The sequence below is a fragment of the Homarus americanus genome, unplaced genomic scaffold, assembly GCF_018991925.1.
Source record: "Homarus americanus isolate GMGI-L3 unplaced genomic scaffold, GMGI_Hamer_2.0 scaffold16119, whole genome shotgun sequence".
Classification (NCBI taxonomy): domain Eukaryota; kingdom Metazoa; phylum Arthropoda; class Malacostraca; order Decapoda; family Nephropidae; genus Homarus; species Homarus americanus.
Window position 1 is genome coordinate 146747 of NW_024735145.1, and position 14476 is coordinate 161222.

Below are 14476 nucleotides of genomic sequence, written 5' to 3' on the forward strand. Positions count from 1 at the left end.
AACCAATTCTAACCAAACCTAACAAAACCAATTCTAACATAACCAAACCTAACCTAACCGAACCAATTCTAACCAAACCTAACATAACCAATTCTAACCAAACCTAACATAACCAATTCTAACCAAACCTAACATAACCAATTCTAACCAAACCTAACATAACAAATTCTAACCAAACCTAACATAACCAAACCAAACCTAACCAAGCCTATTCTAACCAAAACAAACCTTATCTAACCAAACCAAAATACTTATTCACCAGTCACGTTATTGAAGAGGTTACTGGGCCCCACATCTGTCTCGAATGCAAACAATAAACTGTTTACACACGACTTAATTCACCCAATCACACAGCCACACCTTTGTTTACAACCACACTGTAAACACAACCACAGGATAAACTATTTCCAACCATTTATTCATCTAACTCCAACCACACCAATGTTTACACCAGACTGTAGACACAAATACACCAATTAACTGTCTACAACCAAACAACCACACTGATGATGATTTTGTTTGCACTAGACTGTGGTCCCAAGTACAGACGAGCCAACACTCATCAAATAGCTCGTTGTTTACACCCAAAACCTGTTACAGCTAATTTATGTATCGGTGTTTACAAATATTTAGTCATTCATTGCTGGCAGTGGTGGGGATAATTAAAAGCCAGCCTCTCTCTCTCTCTCTCTCTCTCTCTCTCTCTCACACAGACACAGGACACACAATTCCTCTCTCTCTCTCTAATAACTGGCGCCAATTCACCCAACAAACGAGTTATCGCGGCGAGAAATTCCATATCCGGTTATGTCAACAAACTGTCAACCCATTTATCATCACTACTTCAGTACTCGTAAATAATACCGTGAGTACGATAACCTAACCCCTTGAGTACGATGACTTAAATTCTGAGTACGATGACCTAACCCCTTGAGTACGATGACCTAACCCCTTGAGTACGATGACCTAACCCCTTGAGTACGATGACCTAACCCCCTGAACACGATGAATTAATCCTGAATACGTTGAGGTAAACTAAATTCTTTAATAAAAAATAAAATAAACCTTCAAAAAACCTAAAACAGTAAAAACACGACAAAATAAAACGTAAAACAAAAAACCATTATTACAAAAACTGCCATAAAACAGGTGAGAAAATAGCCACTAATTAAATCTTTACACACCTGGCCATGTAATACAGTGTTACACCTGGTCAGGAGATGTAACGCTTAACACCCCCTCCCACCCCCCTCTACCCCACCCATCCCCAGCACCCCCACACCTACACATCAATCACCCATCACCACTACACTGTACCTGTCCTCCATACCTCCGCTACACCTGGGATAAGACAGGAACTCACCAAACGTGTTCATTAACAAAACACTAAGGCGTTTAACCTCTCACTAAAACACCATGTGAGGGGGAAATATGTTTGTTTGTTTGTAAAGATGGATGCTTTTATGTGATGTTTGGATGATTGTTTATGTATTCTATTGAGGTGTTGTAGTAGTATGTTGATAACTAATAATAAATAAATAATACTAATAATAATATAAAATTAATACGAAAAAAATAAGAAACATAATAACGAAAATAAGAAACAAAATAATAATAATCAGAAAACAAATTTATGAAAAATACCAAAATTTCTCAAAACCCAACCAAACGTAACCCATCACAACCCAACCCATCGCAACCTAACCCAACCAAACGTAACCCATCACAACCCAACCCATCACAACCTAACCCAACCAAACGTAACCCATCACAACCCAACCCATCACAACCTAACGTAACCCATCACACCAAACGTAACCATCACAACCCACCCAACCCATCACAACCCAACCTAACCCATCACAACCCAACCTAACCCATCACAACCTAACCCAACCCAACACAACCCAACCTAACCCATCACAACCTAACCCAACCAAACGTAACCCATCACAACCCAACCCAACCCATCACAACCCAACCTAACCCATCACAACCCAACCTAACCCATCACAACCCAACCCAACCAAACGTAACCCATCACAACCTCAATCTAACAAACGTAACCCATCACAACCCAACCTAACCCAACCAAACGTAACCATCACAACCCAACCCAACCATCACAACCAACCCAACCAAAAGTAACCCATAACCCAACCAACCCAACCCATCACAACCCAACCTAACCCATCACAACCTAACCCAACCAAACGTCACAACCCATCAACCCATCACAACCTAACCCAACCGTAACCCATCACAACCCAACCTAACCCAACCAAACGTAACCCATCACAACCTAACCCAACCCAACCCATCACAACCTAACCCAACTAAACGTAACCCATCACCCAACCCAACCCATCACAACCTAACCCAACCAAACATAACCCATCACAACCCAACCTAACCCAACCCAACCCATCACAACCTAACCCAACCAAACGTAACCCATCACAACCCAACCTAACCCAACCCAACCCATCACAACCTAACCCAACCCGGAAGAAAACACCCAAACACTGTCAGCTGTTTAACACCTCCACACACCAACAAACTACATATGACATTATGTAGGACAAACACTCTCAAGGCATGGTGTCAAGAGTGCTATGTACCCTGCCAACACATACACAGAGGTCAGGTTAATACACATAACCTGACCTCAAGGCATGGTGTCAGAGTGCTATGTACCCTGCCAACACATACACAGAGGTCAGGTTAATACACATAACCTGACAACAAGACACACTAACACCTTTAAAAATCAATGTTGTCACGAATTTTTTAATCTGGATGTTTATTATTTATATTTTTGTCGGTGACTTTTTTAAAACATTTGTGTGTGTGTGTTTGTTTTGTGTTTATATAATCCATGGTTGGTTATTCTACACCAACAACACAGAACTGGATCCTCGTGTTGCCTGGGAAAAAATAACACAAATATTCCAACACTTTTTCCCCGTGTTTTTATTTATTTATTTTTTGGTATCGTCAACTAATTTTAACCACCCGGTACAATTTATGTATTTCACTGTATTGCTGTATTATTGCCACCCACGGCTGTGATATAATATACATGTATGGCTCAGTGTATGTTAAGATTACAGTAAATGTTTCGATAACAGCATTTTGTTCAGGGTTTTTCCAAAGGTTGAAAATCAAAGGTTACAGTTCAATTTTCTGAATATTTTTTGTAATATTAAATCAACGTCACATACTGTAGATGGATAGTCCAGTTGGTGTGTTAATGGCTTTACAGGACGACGCCAATATAACACAAGGGGTGTTTCATGAAGGTGTAACACTTATTATGCACAGAACACCTGAGGGCACCGTCAGTATCCTGGTGCAGGCAGTGTATTCAGCCACCACCATACACGGTCAGCTCAGTCCACATGAAGCCGAGGAGGAAACATCTCAAGTATTGTGTCTGTTCCTTCCTCCATGTATCGTAAAACAACATAGCTTTAATTACTGCTTACATTTGAGTACTGCGATGACGACGAGGACGCCGTAGGACGCAGCAGAAGGCGGTGATGGTGGAGGTGGTAGGTTGTAATAGGAGGAACGTCGCCTGACACGTTCAGGCTGTGTTCCCTTCCGACACGCTGGCAGCTCATGGGATGGGAGGTGGCCAGGCACAAGGTAGGGAGGTAGGTGGTTGGTTGGTCTCACTAGCCCACCCACAACTAACAAACCTTCAAGTCTTTTTCTATCTTGGAGGATTTTACAACGTGATTCACATGGCCCAAACCGTAGTGTGAGCCGCCACTCCCCTTTAACCTGTCCTCGTACATAAAACAAGTAATATTTTAGTCACTGAGATATAAATACACACGTGAGGTTGAGATCAGCGACACATGACTGTTTTTCTGGTGGTCAGTTATTCGTGGGTGTAGAGCGCGGGTGTAGGGAAGTGTGTACCCATGGAAGGTGTATAAACCAAGCAGCAAGACTACACCGCCACCAGCCGCCAGACCTGTGCTGTGAGTGTCAGCTTGGCGGAGGGTAAACTTGGCGACCACTCTCAGTCACTGCAACACCAACACCGCTCCGGCATTTCCTAGCTCATGTATACCACGTGAGGCGACTGATTGTATGGCCAACTAGACCCCGGGGACACGGGGCACTTCTCACTGGCACAAGTCCAATAACACGGGATATCCCAAACACGTGAGGGGAGAGAGAATGAGAGAGAGATACAGAGAGAGAGGAGGGTCGAAAACCTCTCTCTCTCTCTCTCTCTCCACAACGGCTCTCTCAAGGACACGACAACTTTACATCAGTTTAGCCTTGAAACGAACAATCCCCGCTGATACCTCTCACCACTACCACCACGGCGCTGCACCACTGTCCACCACAGACACGACAAACAACACGAGGACAGCCGAGAAAAACGTGTGGAAAGAGGATGTATAAGGCAGCCAGAACCTCGAGTGAATTCCCGCCACCTAGCACCACCTCGCCTCCCTCTCTACAGCCTCAAAATATTCCGTCCGTTTCCACTAACCTACCCACACACTCACGGCCCACACACTCACCCCCACGACACACACACAAACACACTTACTTGTTTTCCATGTGGAGAGGAAAGAGCAGTAGGTGGTATTATCCTCACTCCTACATACAGGTGCACCAGTTTTAGGGATACATCAACCAACCAGGACTCCACTACACCATACATACACATCACTTTGAACGACCGATAAACAAAGTGATGAGTACTACGCCCTCATTGGTTCTCCAGTTCACCCGCGAGCCAACACGAGCCAGTCAGAGCGCGCGATAGAGCTTCCCAGCCAACCAAAGGCCGCCTGGCTCACCGTGTAGGATACTTACTAGGAAGTATGTAATTGGTGTTTCAAAACGTCCTCCCCGCCGTTCTGATTGGTTGTTTCCTTTATAGGCGCTAAAATCAAGACACAAACATGTAAAATATACGATAAATGCAGGTAAAATGGCGTAGAAATACCTTGATAACGATGACTATTGAACCGTGCCACCACCCAACCACGTGTAATACTCCACCACCAGAGGAAAAAAATAAAAAATCCTAAATTACAATAAACACTAACTACCCCAACGACTACATAGCATAGTTGCCCCCAAATACATGATTATAAAAAACAACAGTACAGTACACCACTCCCCCCCTCCCCCAATCTACCTGAGTCATGGTCATTTTCCCAACTCAATAAAAACTATACCGCTCTCAATACCTGTTTTATACACCAACAAGGCAGGTATAATATCCTCCCCACCACACACACATAGACAAACACACACACACACCAAGGTCACTCAAGGCTGTTATGTTGTAATGCTTTTCATCTTTATTAATTTAACTTTGATAAAACAGAAATAAAATGCAATATGGGATCAAATTTCCTTGTGCATTCCTACTAACGAATACATCACCTATTGTTTGTCATTGTTTGTGTACCTGCAATGTCTATCTAACTCAAAAACAGTTCCAAGTCACTTTCGATTTCCACGACACGAACTATTACACACCAACAATCACCATAAATTACCCTGTGCGTCCTCAATAACCCAATCTTTACAAATCAATAATAACCACGTATTTGGAACACATATTCTCTCGATCGATAATGCACTATGAGGCTTTTAAATACCCAGATAATAAGGCATGGCAAGGGTGTATTAAAATAGACGAATTACCCTCCACGCGCCGCCATCTCTAGAGAAAACGAGAATTACGTTTTCTTCAGCTGGCCGCCTCTTTGAGGGGGTAACTCAAGAATTTCCGGTGACCCATGTATATCTGTCGCATCCCGGAGATAAACACGAGACTCGATTAGATTTGATTAGATAGATATAGATTCAAAGATAGATAGATAGAGAGAGAGAGACATAGATAGATAGATAGATAGATAGATAGATAGATAGATAGATAGATAGATAGATAGATAGATAGATGGATGGATAGATGGATGGATGGATGGATGGATAGGCATTAATGCTCAACAGATTAATGCCAGTTCAACGGGCTAGTGTAACATCCATCCATCCAACCATACAAACCCCACTTTTAGAATCTCCACCCCAGCTTATTTCACCTAAAGATTAACTATAACACTAACCTAACCTAACCCCCTCGCCCAAATAGCGTTAGGGTGGTTAATCTTTAGGCGAAATAAGCCGAGATGGTTAATTTTTTGGTGAAATAATCTGGGGTGGTTAATCTTTAGGTGAAATGAGCTGGGGTGGTTAATCTTTAGGTGAAATGAAGCTGGGGTGGTTAATCTTTCGGTGAACTAAAGCTGATGTGGTTAATCTTTAGGTGATATAAGCTGGGGTGGTTAATCTTCAGGTAATCTCCCAAATCGTTTTAAAATGATACCTTACGTCTTTTATATCACGGCCCCTGTGTGAGATACAGAGCTTCCTTTACCCTCACAAGATGACACAAAATTATTTACCTTAAGCTGGTGTGGTTTACTGCCGAGTCACTCATGAAACTCCACTTACCAGCTGAAATGAAGAGATGGGAATTAGCATATGGTGAGAGAATCAATCTGTCTGTCTGTCTATCAGTTTATCTATGTCTGTCTGTCTGTGTCTGTTTGTCTATCTATGTCTGTCTGTCTATCTATGTCTGTCTGTCTATCAGTTTATCTATGTCTGTCTGTCTGTGTCTGTTTGTCTATCTATGTCTGTCTGTCTATCTATGTCTGTCTGTCTATCAGTTTATCTATGTCTGTCTGTCTGTGTCTGTTTGTCTATCTATGTCTGTCTATCTATGTCTGTCTGTCTGTGTCTGTCTGTCTGTCTATCTATGTCTGTCTGTCTGTCTGTGTCTGTCTGTCTATCTATGTCTGTCTGTCTGTCTGTCTGTCTGTCTGTCTGTCTGTCTGTCTATCTATCTACTTTAAGATTAATGGAGATGTACAATTCACCTTTTACATTATATAAAACAAAATGAACTCGTATATAACATTATAATAATTCATACGTGAACTGGTACATCATGAGGGCTGATAAATGTGTCTTAAAACTCCAGCAAGAACAAACAAAAAACTCAAGATGGCTGAAAATGTGTCCTAAAACTCAAACACAAATAAAAACTCAAAATGGCCGAAAATATAGCCCTGGACTAGAGTAACGACACCAAATAAGACACAAGAGAAAGATTAGGGAATGGAACTTACAGACTGCAGGCCGTCGCGATAATCATTGGTCTGAAGGTCCTTGATACTCCCACGAGACAAACACACACACACACACACAGATCAACCTCCCTGTAGCAGCCCTGTGTGTGTGGAGGACCTCGTGTCGTTACCGAGGTGATCTCTCACTTAACCCTTCTTTGTAAGTCCGATCGTAAGTCCAATAACTTGATGGGTCGTGGGTGTGGTTGTTATTGCTTTCGTTGTGGTTGTCGTCGTTGTTGTAGTGGTTGTTGTCGTGGTTTTTGTAGCTGTTGTTCTCGTGGTTGTTGTCGCTTTTGTTGTTGCCGTGGTTATTTGTGGTAAAACAGATGTATTAAATCAACTTCCCTTCACCACACACACACACACACTGGCCTAGTTCTCCTCGGCGTCGTGTCAAGGCACTGTACCACCACCCAGCTGCTGCCCCGACACCCTGGCCACCGCGGAGTGAGTGAGAGAGAAACACTGGCACACTAAGATACCTCCTCTTAAAATTCACAATAAGACACACACACCAACACAGCCGATGCCACAACAGACCAACGCGTGGAGAGGCAGAGGAATATCTTGAAGGGAATTAAAGTTTTGGAGTTCTTTTGTAGGTTTGGGATGATTCGATGCCTTGGAGAATGTAACAATCAGGTTCCTGGCTGGTGTGAGTGTCTATCTGTGTGTGAGGGACTATATAAGGAAGTGTATGGGGGGGGGGTAGTGGTGGGGGTGAGGAGAAGGAGGAAGGTGTTGGGGTAGTAATGATAAGAGTGAGGAGGAGAAGGGGGGTGAGGGGGGGTTGGTAGGGATGAGGAAGGTCTACAGGGACACGTAAAGGATGAATCAAGAACACATTAGAGGTTGTGGTAGCAGCTGGTTGTTATGACTCGGGGCACTGTGCTGGTGGTGGTAGTAGTCCCCTCCCAGCCCTCCACCACAACACAGTTTTTTCTATTATTATTTTTCTTCGGAGTTTTTTTTTCCTTCTTCTATAATAAACCAACTGTTAAAAAAGTTCCTCCGTTAAGTGAGTTTATTTTTCTAACGTCTCTTTTTTTTTCTTGAATGAACAAAATTTCTTAAGTTTTTCGTATAAATTTCCTTTTAGAAGAAATTTTTCCCTATAATAAACTCATCTACAGGGAGATAAAAAAAGTATTTGAAATATAACGAACGACTATCGAAAAATAATTACGTTTCTCCCCCCTAGACGTGTGAGGTAGTAAGTCAGTCTCACACCTACATAGTAAAAGGGAATAATATTTACATTAGTTTCCGCCAAACACACAACAAAGTTTAAGCGTCTCTTAGTTGCATGGACCCAGTACTAATAGGACCCAGTACTAATAGGCCCCAGTACTAATAGGCTCCAGTACTAATAGGCCCCAGTACTAATAGGCCCCAGTACTAATAGGAACCCAGTACTAATAGGCCCCAGTACTAATAGGAACCCAGTACTAATAGGCCCCAGTACTAATAGGCTCCAGTACTAATAGGCCCCAGTACTAATAGGCTCCAGTACTAATAGGCCCCAGTACTAATAGGTTCCAGTACATAATGGGCCCCAGACTGAAGTGGGCTGGTTACCTCTCTAGAGTGAAGGACCACCACCATCACCACATCACCCTACCCTACCATCCCACCAGTATCACCATCACATCATCACCACCACACCAACAATGGACCAAGTAGGTGAATTTAGCCTGGCTCTCAACAATAGGGTGATTTGGGGAGGACCCGCCTGACGATGATGACAACCTGACGAAGAATGGGTGGAGTAAGTGTGCGAGTGGTGGAGAGTGGTGGTGGTGTGTGGAATGATGGATGGTGAGGACGGAGGAGTGGTAGTGGTGGAGAGTGGTGGTGGAGTGGAGGTGGTCAATGGTGGAGTTTTGGGACTATTACAGCACCACAAGGTAAACAAACCAACCAACCAACCACATCAATAACCACCACAGCAATCACAGCAGCCGCATCACACCAAGTACAGCAGCGAGCCCTTCCCACCCACAAGGGAACAGCAGAGGCCTCGACACAGCAATAACAACAGCACAGGGGAAAGACATAACCTTCAGCAGGCCCTGACCTGACTAGATGAGAGGAGTCGAATATTGGGTCAACTACAACCACAACTACAACCACTACCACAACTACCACCACCCACAGAGAACGACAAGGCTTTCCTACTAACCTCAAGAGAAAACCCCGGGATGATCTGCGTGAAGACAGGGCCGAGTATGGAGTGTACATCCGGGAGAGTACACAAACATACATCCACACACACATCCACACAAGGTAGGTCACAGGTGCGAACTGAGAGTGAGAGAGACACCACACCCCCCACTTGTACACACCACACCTGCTGACTGACTGAGGGATAGGAGGTAAAGGGAGAGGGGGCGTGGATGGAGGGGATGGAGGAGGGGGCGGGATGGAGGGGGGGCGGATGGAGGGGGGACATGGAGGGAGGGGGGGGGCATGGTTGAGGGGTCGTCTGTGGAGGGGGCGGGCGGAGGGGAAGGAGGGAGGGGGCGTGGATGGTGTATAAGGAGGGAGGAGGGGCGTGGAGAGGGAGGGGGGTGTTTATGGTCTAGGGCGCCGCTGCCACCACCCTTCCCCCCCACTATAGGGCTTCACCGTCACCTGATCCCAGAACCTAACCTAACCTAACCCGACCCCTTCAACCACATTAACATATTAAAACGAGTATTTCTTGTGCTGGGTGTATACTGAGCAACTCCTTGCCAATGTCACTGATGGACGCTTGACACATGACACTTGAAGCAGCGTATGACACCTGAGACATGAGAAAGGTGACCTCGTGACATAGCTAGTGCCTGATGGAAGCGATGATATGACAGGTGACCTCTCTTGACAGCACATGACACCTTAAGCATGACAAACAGGTGATATTATGACAGACGATACGCAGAGAGAGAGAGAGAGAGAGAGAGAGAGAGAGAGAGAGAGAGAGAGAGAGAGAGAGAGAGAGAGAGAGAGAGAGAGAGAGAGAGAGAAGAGAGAGAAGAGAGAGAGAGAGAGAGAGAGAGAGAGAGAGAGAGAGAGAGAGAGAGAGAGATAAACCCACAACAAAGGCCCACTATCAGCCAGAACCATACAAGATAAGGAGTGACCCCCCCTCCTCCCTCATACACACACACTCGCTATCTTTCCGCTTACACAGCATCACCCCCCCCCTCTCTCTTCCACCCCTCTCTCTCTCTCTCTTTCGTTCCACTCACCAAAACGACATTCCAATTAGCGTATATACAGGTATATATATAGCACAGGTTCACCACTGCCTAAAATACACTGCAGGTAAATTGTTGTTATTTGTTTATTGGTCTTAGGGGCTAACAGTGGCTGGGGGAGGGGGGGAAGAGGGAGGGAGGGGAGGAGAGAGGGGAGGGGTGAGGAGGAGGATTATGTGGTGTGATACGTTTGTGGTGTTGAGTGAGAATCCTTCTTTCCTTCTTTCATTCATTCATTCCTTCATTTTTTCACTTCCTTCCTTCCTTCATTTACTCATTCCTTCCTTCCTTCATTTACTCATTCACTTCCTTCCTTCCTTCTTTCACTTTCTTCACTCCTGTATTAATTCCTTCTTTCATTCTTTCCCTCCTTTCTTAATTTTCCAACTCTTTCTGCATTCATTTTCTTCCATTCTTCTTCTTTTCTTTCTTTCTTTAATTCAAAACAGCAGATAACAGAACAGCAGGTAACAGATAACAGAACAGCAGGAAACAGATAACAGAACAGCAGGTAACAGATAACAGAACAGCAGGAAACAGATAACAGAACAGCAGGTAACAGATAACAGAACAGCAGGAAACAGATAACAGAACAGCAGGTAACAGATAACAGAACAGCAGGTAACAGATAACAGAACAGCAGGTAACAGATAACAGAACAGCAGGTAACAGATAACAGAACAGCAGATAACAGATAATGAGAGACGTGGGTTCGACGCCTGCTGCTGCTGCTGTAAATATTTGAACACTGCTGACACCACCACCATCAGCTGTTGTACGACCCCGACAGGTGCAGCACTACCACCACCACCATCAGCTGTTGTACGACCCCAACAGGTACAGCACTACCACCACCACCACTACCACTACTACTACCATCACCACCATTTCTGCTGTACGACCCCGACAGGTACAGCACGACCACCACCACTACCTCTACTACTACCATCACCACCATCACCTGCTGTACGACCCCGACAGTACAGCACTACCACCACCACCACTACCACTACTATCACCATCACCACCATCACCTGCTGTACGACCCCGACAGGTACAGCACCACCTCTACTACTACTACCATCACCACTCATCACCTGCTGCAGCTAGTCTGACAGGTACAGCACGACCACCACCACTATCTCTACTACTACCATCACCAATTCATCACCTGCTGTACGACCCCGACAGGCAGCACTACCACCACCACCACTACTCCTACTACTACCATCACCACACCATCACCTGCTGTACGACCCCGACAGGTACAGCACGACCACCACCACCACTACCCTCACACACATCACATCACCAAGTTGCATGACCCCTGACAGGTACAGCACTACCACCACCACCACTACCTCTCTACTACTACCATCACTCACTCATCACCCAGTTGCAGACCCCGACAGGTACAGCACGACCACCACCACTACCTCTACTAGTATCACCACATCTACCACCATCACACTGTCTTAACCTGGACATAATAGATAAAATACCATACAAGGAGTAGTCAGATGATGGAGGGAGAGGTCAGAGGTCACCCTCCAGCAGGCCCTCACATAACAACCAAGACAGAGGGTGGAGGGAGAGGTCAGAGGTCACCCTCCAGCAGGCCCTCACACAACAACCAAGACAAAGGGTGGAGGGAGAGGTCAGAGGTCACCCTCCAGCAGGCCCTCACATAACAACCAAGACAAAGGGTGGAGGGAGAGGTCAGAGGTCACCCTCCAGCAGGCCCTCACACAACAACCAAGACAAAGGGTGGAGGGAGAGGTCAGAGGTCACCCTCCAGCAGGCCCTCACATAACAACCAAGACAAAGGGTGGAGGGAGAGGTCAGAGGTCACCCTCCAACAGGTCTTCACATGACTGGGGTCAACGTGGCCCTCGACGCTAAAGTTCATCGGTGAGTCGCACTTAAATAACGTTTAAAGGAGATAACGTCCTTAGCCTGACTTGTGCTACAGTGACGCTACCTGGCCAACGTTTGTTACCTGTGTGCTACCTGGCCAACGTTTGTTACCTGTGTGCTACATGACCAACGTTTGTTACCTGTGTGCTACGTGGTCAAAGATTGTTACCTGTGTGAAAATACCCCCCCTCAAGTTACACCCCTCCCCCCCAACACACACATGACGTTTGATTGCAACACCCACCCACCAGGAGGAGGAGGAAGAGGAGGGTGAAGAAGGAAGAGGAGGGTGAAGAAGGAAGAAGAGGAGGAAAGCTGCTCTTCACTTTGGGTAATATGGGATTAAAGTCTCTCTCTCAGAACACAATGTAATCTGGTTTAGTCCGGGTTGAGTTGCAACTTTAATGTGGTAAACAGGAGGAGGAGGAGGAAGGATGGAGAGGACTGAAAGAGGAAGAAGAACGGAAAGAAGAGGTCGAGGGAGCGGGGAGAGAGAGAGAGAGGAAGGACCCATCAGAGTGCGAGACACATGTTGTTACTCCCTCCGCCCGCCGCCCATCCTAACATGGCCACTCACCCAATGCCGCTCCACACTAATGTCTTTAACCCCCCCCACACAACACAACACCTACATAACCCAGACTCACCCACAACCGCCCACCCACCCACCCACACGACTGGGGGAGGACTAGAGGCGGTTTGTCCCTGCCAGGAGGAGATATATGGGCGCCTGCCCGGTTCGTCTGTCTGTCTGTCTCCCCATTGTGCCAAATCGCCAGACAACTACGATCAGTCAACCACTCACACACTCCAGCCAACCACTTAGCGGGGCTTATTTGGCAGAGGAACCAGGGCGACATAACAAAATTCGAGAGAGAGAGAGAGAGAGAGAGAGAGAGAGAGATTCATTTGGTCTAGGTTGTGGCAGCTAACTTGTCCACCCACGATGTAAAGTTACTGTATTAACCTCTAGTGTTGCTTTGTGTGTGTGTGTGTGTGTGTGTGTTTAAACTTCAGGTGAAATAAACTGGGGGAGGGGAGAGGGAGGGGTGTCTAATCATCAGGTGACCCCTACGCCCCAACTACATACGTCATCTACAAAAACAAAAAAAAACCCCACCGCGAACGACTATAACGATTGTCTATTCTTGGTACAGTCTTATCACCATGACAACCACTACACCTGCTATATGTTTACAGCTGTGGAAAATGTCAAAGGGAGGGGGAGGAGGAGGAGGGGGAGGAGGGGGAAGAGGTGTGTATGTATCTACGTATTAAGGTAAGGTGAGGTGTTAATTAATGAGGTATACAGGTGTTGTAACTTGTACTAAAACAAACACACACCACACACACCACACACACACACACACACCTGGATTACCTGTCCCCGTGTCGTGTGGTGCTAGAGGCTGACACACACTAGTTAAAGACGACACTATCACCCCTGTCAGGTAGGTGTCTCTAGTCTCCCTCACTCTTACCTACCTACCTACCTGCTCCTCCCTACCTACCTACCTGCTCCTCCCTACCTACCTACCTGCTCCTCCCTACCTACCTACCTGCTCCTCCCTCCCTACCTACCTGCTCCTCTCCACCCATTCCTGTCCACCCACATCACCTAACGCCCACCCACACTCTCCCACACCCCACTCACACCCACCATGGGCCAGCAGACCTCCGCCCACACCTGCCTTGATCACCTGTATTACCTAGATAGATAGACAGATAGATAGACAGGCAGACAGATAGACAGACAGATAGATAGATAGACAATCACCCCCCCCCCTGGATGTAACAATAATCTATATAGCCACGTCCAGCTTGGCTACAGTGACGTCATCGCCTCACGCTAGACCCGCCGCCATATAAATTATTCCTAGGCTGGCAGATAGATAGATGGATAGATAGATAATAAATAGATAGATAGATAGATTAAATGGTCGGAGGAAGAAGAGTAAGAGGAGGAAGAGAAGGTAGTGGTGAGGTGGAAGTGGCATTTATCAGGAAGGAGAGGCTGGTAGGGCGGACATCAATGTTGCACCACTAACCTCTCCACTAGCCACCACTATCCAGCACCAACCACCATCACTACTACCACCAGGCATCACAGCCACCACTATCCTACACCAACCACTA

At 45.9% G+C, this 14476-nt stretch overlaps 1 protein-coding gene across 5 annotated transcripts in view; it reads right to left on the reverse strand.

Moving 5' to 3' along the window:
• Positions 1–9437, reverse strand: part of LOC121870795 (protein gustavus-like) — a 139676-nt gene extending 130239 nt beyond the window's left edge. Inside the window, exons 1-2 of one of the 5 annotated variants that reach the window (XM_042372749.1) lie at positions 9364–9437; positions 6499–6501 (exon numbers count right to left, since the gene is read on the reverse strand). In XM_042372749.1, coding sequence (XP_042228683.1) covers positions 6499–6501; positions 9364–9422 — 62 coding nt within the window. In that variant the 5' untranslated portion in view covers positions 9423–9437. Of the gene's footprint in view, positions 1–3488; positions 4182–4576; positions 4694–6449; positions 6502–7178; positions 7887–9363 lie in introns of those variants that run through there. The other 4 variants (XM_042372753.1, XM_042372752.1, XM_042372755.1 and 1 more) reach the window with 4 other exon arrangements.
• Between the last annotated feature and the right edge of the window lie 5039 nt (positions 9438–14476).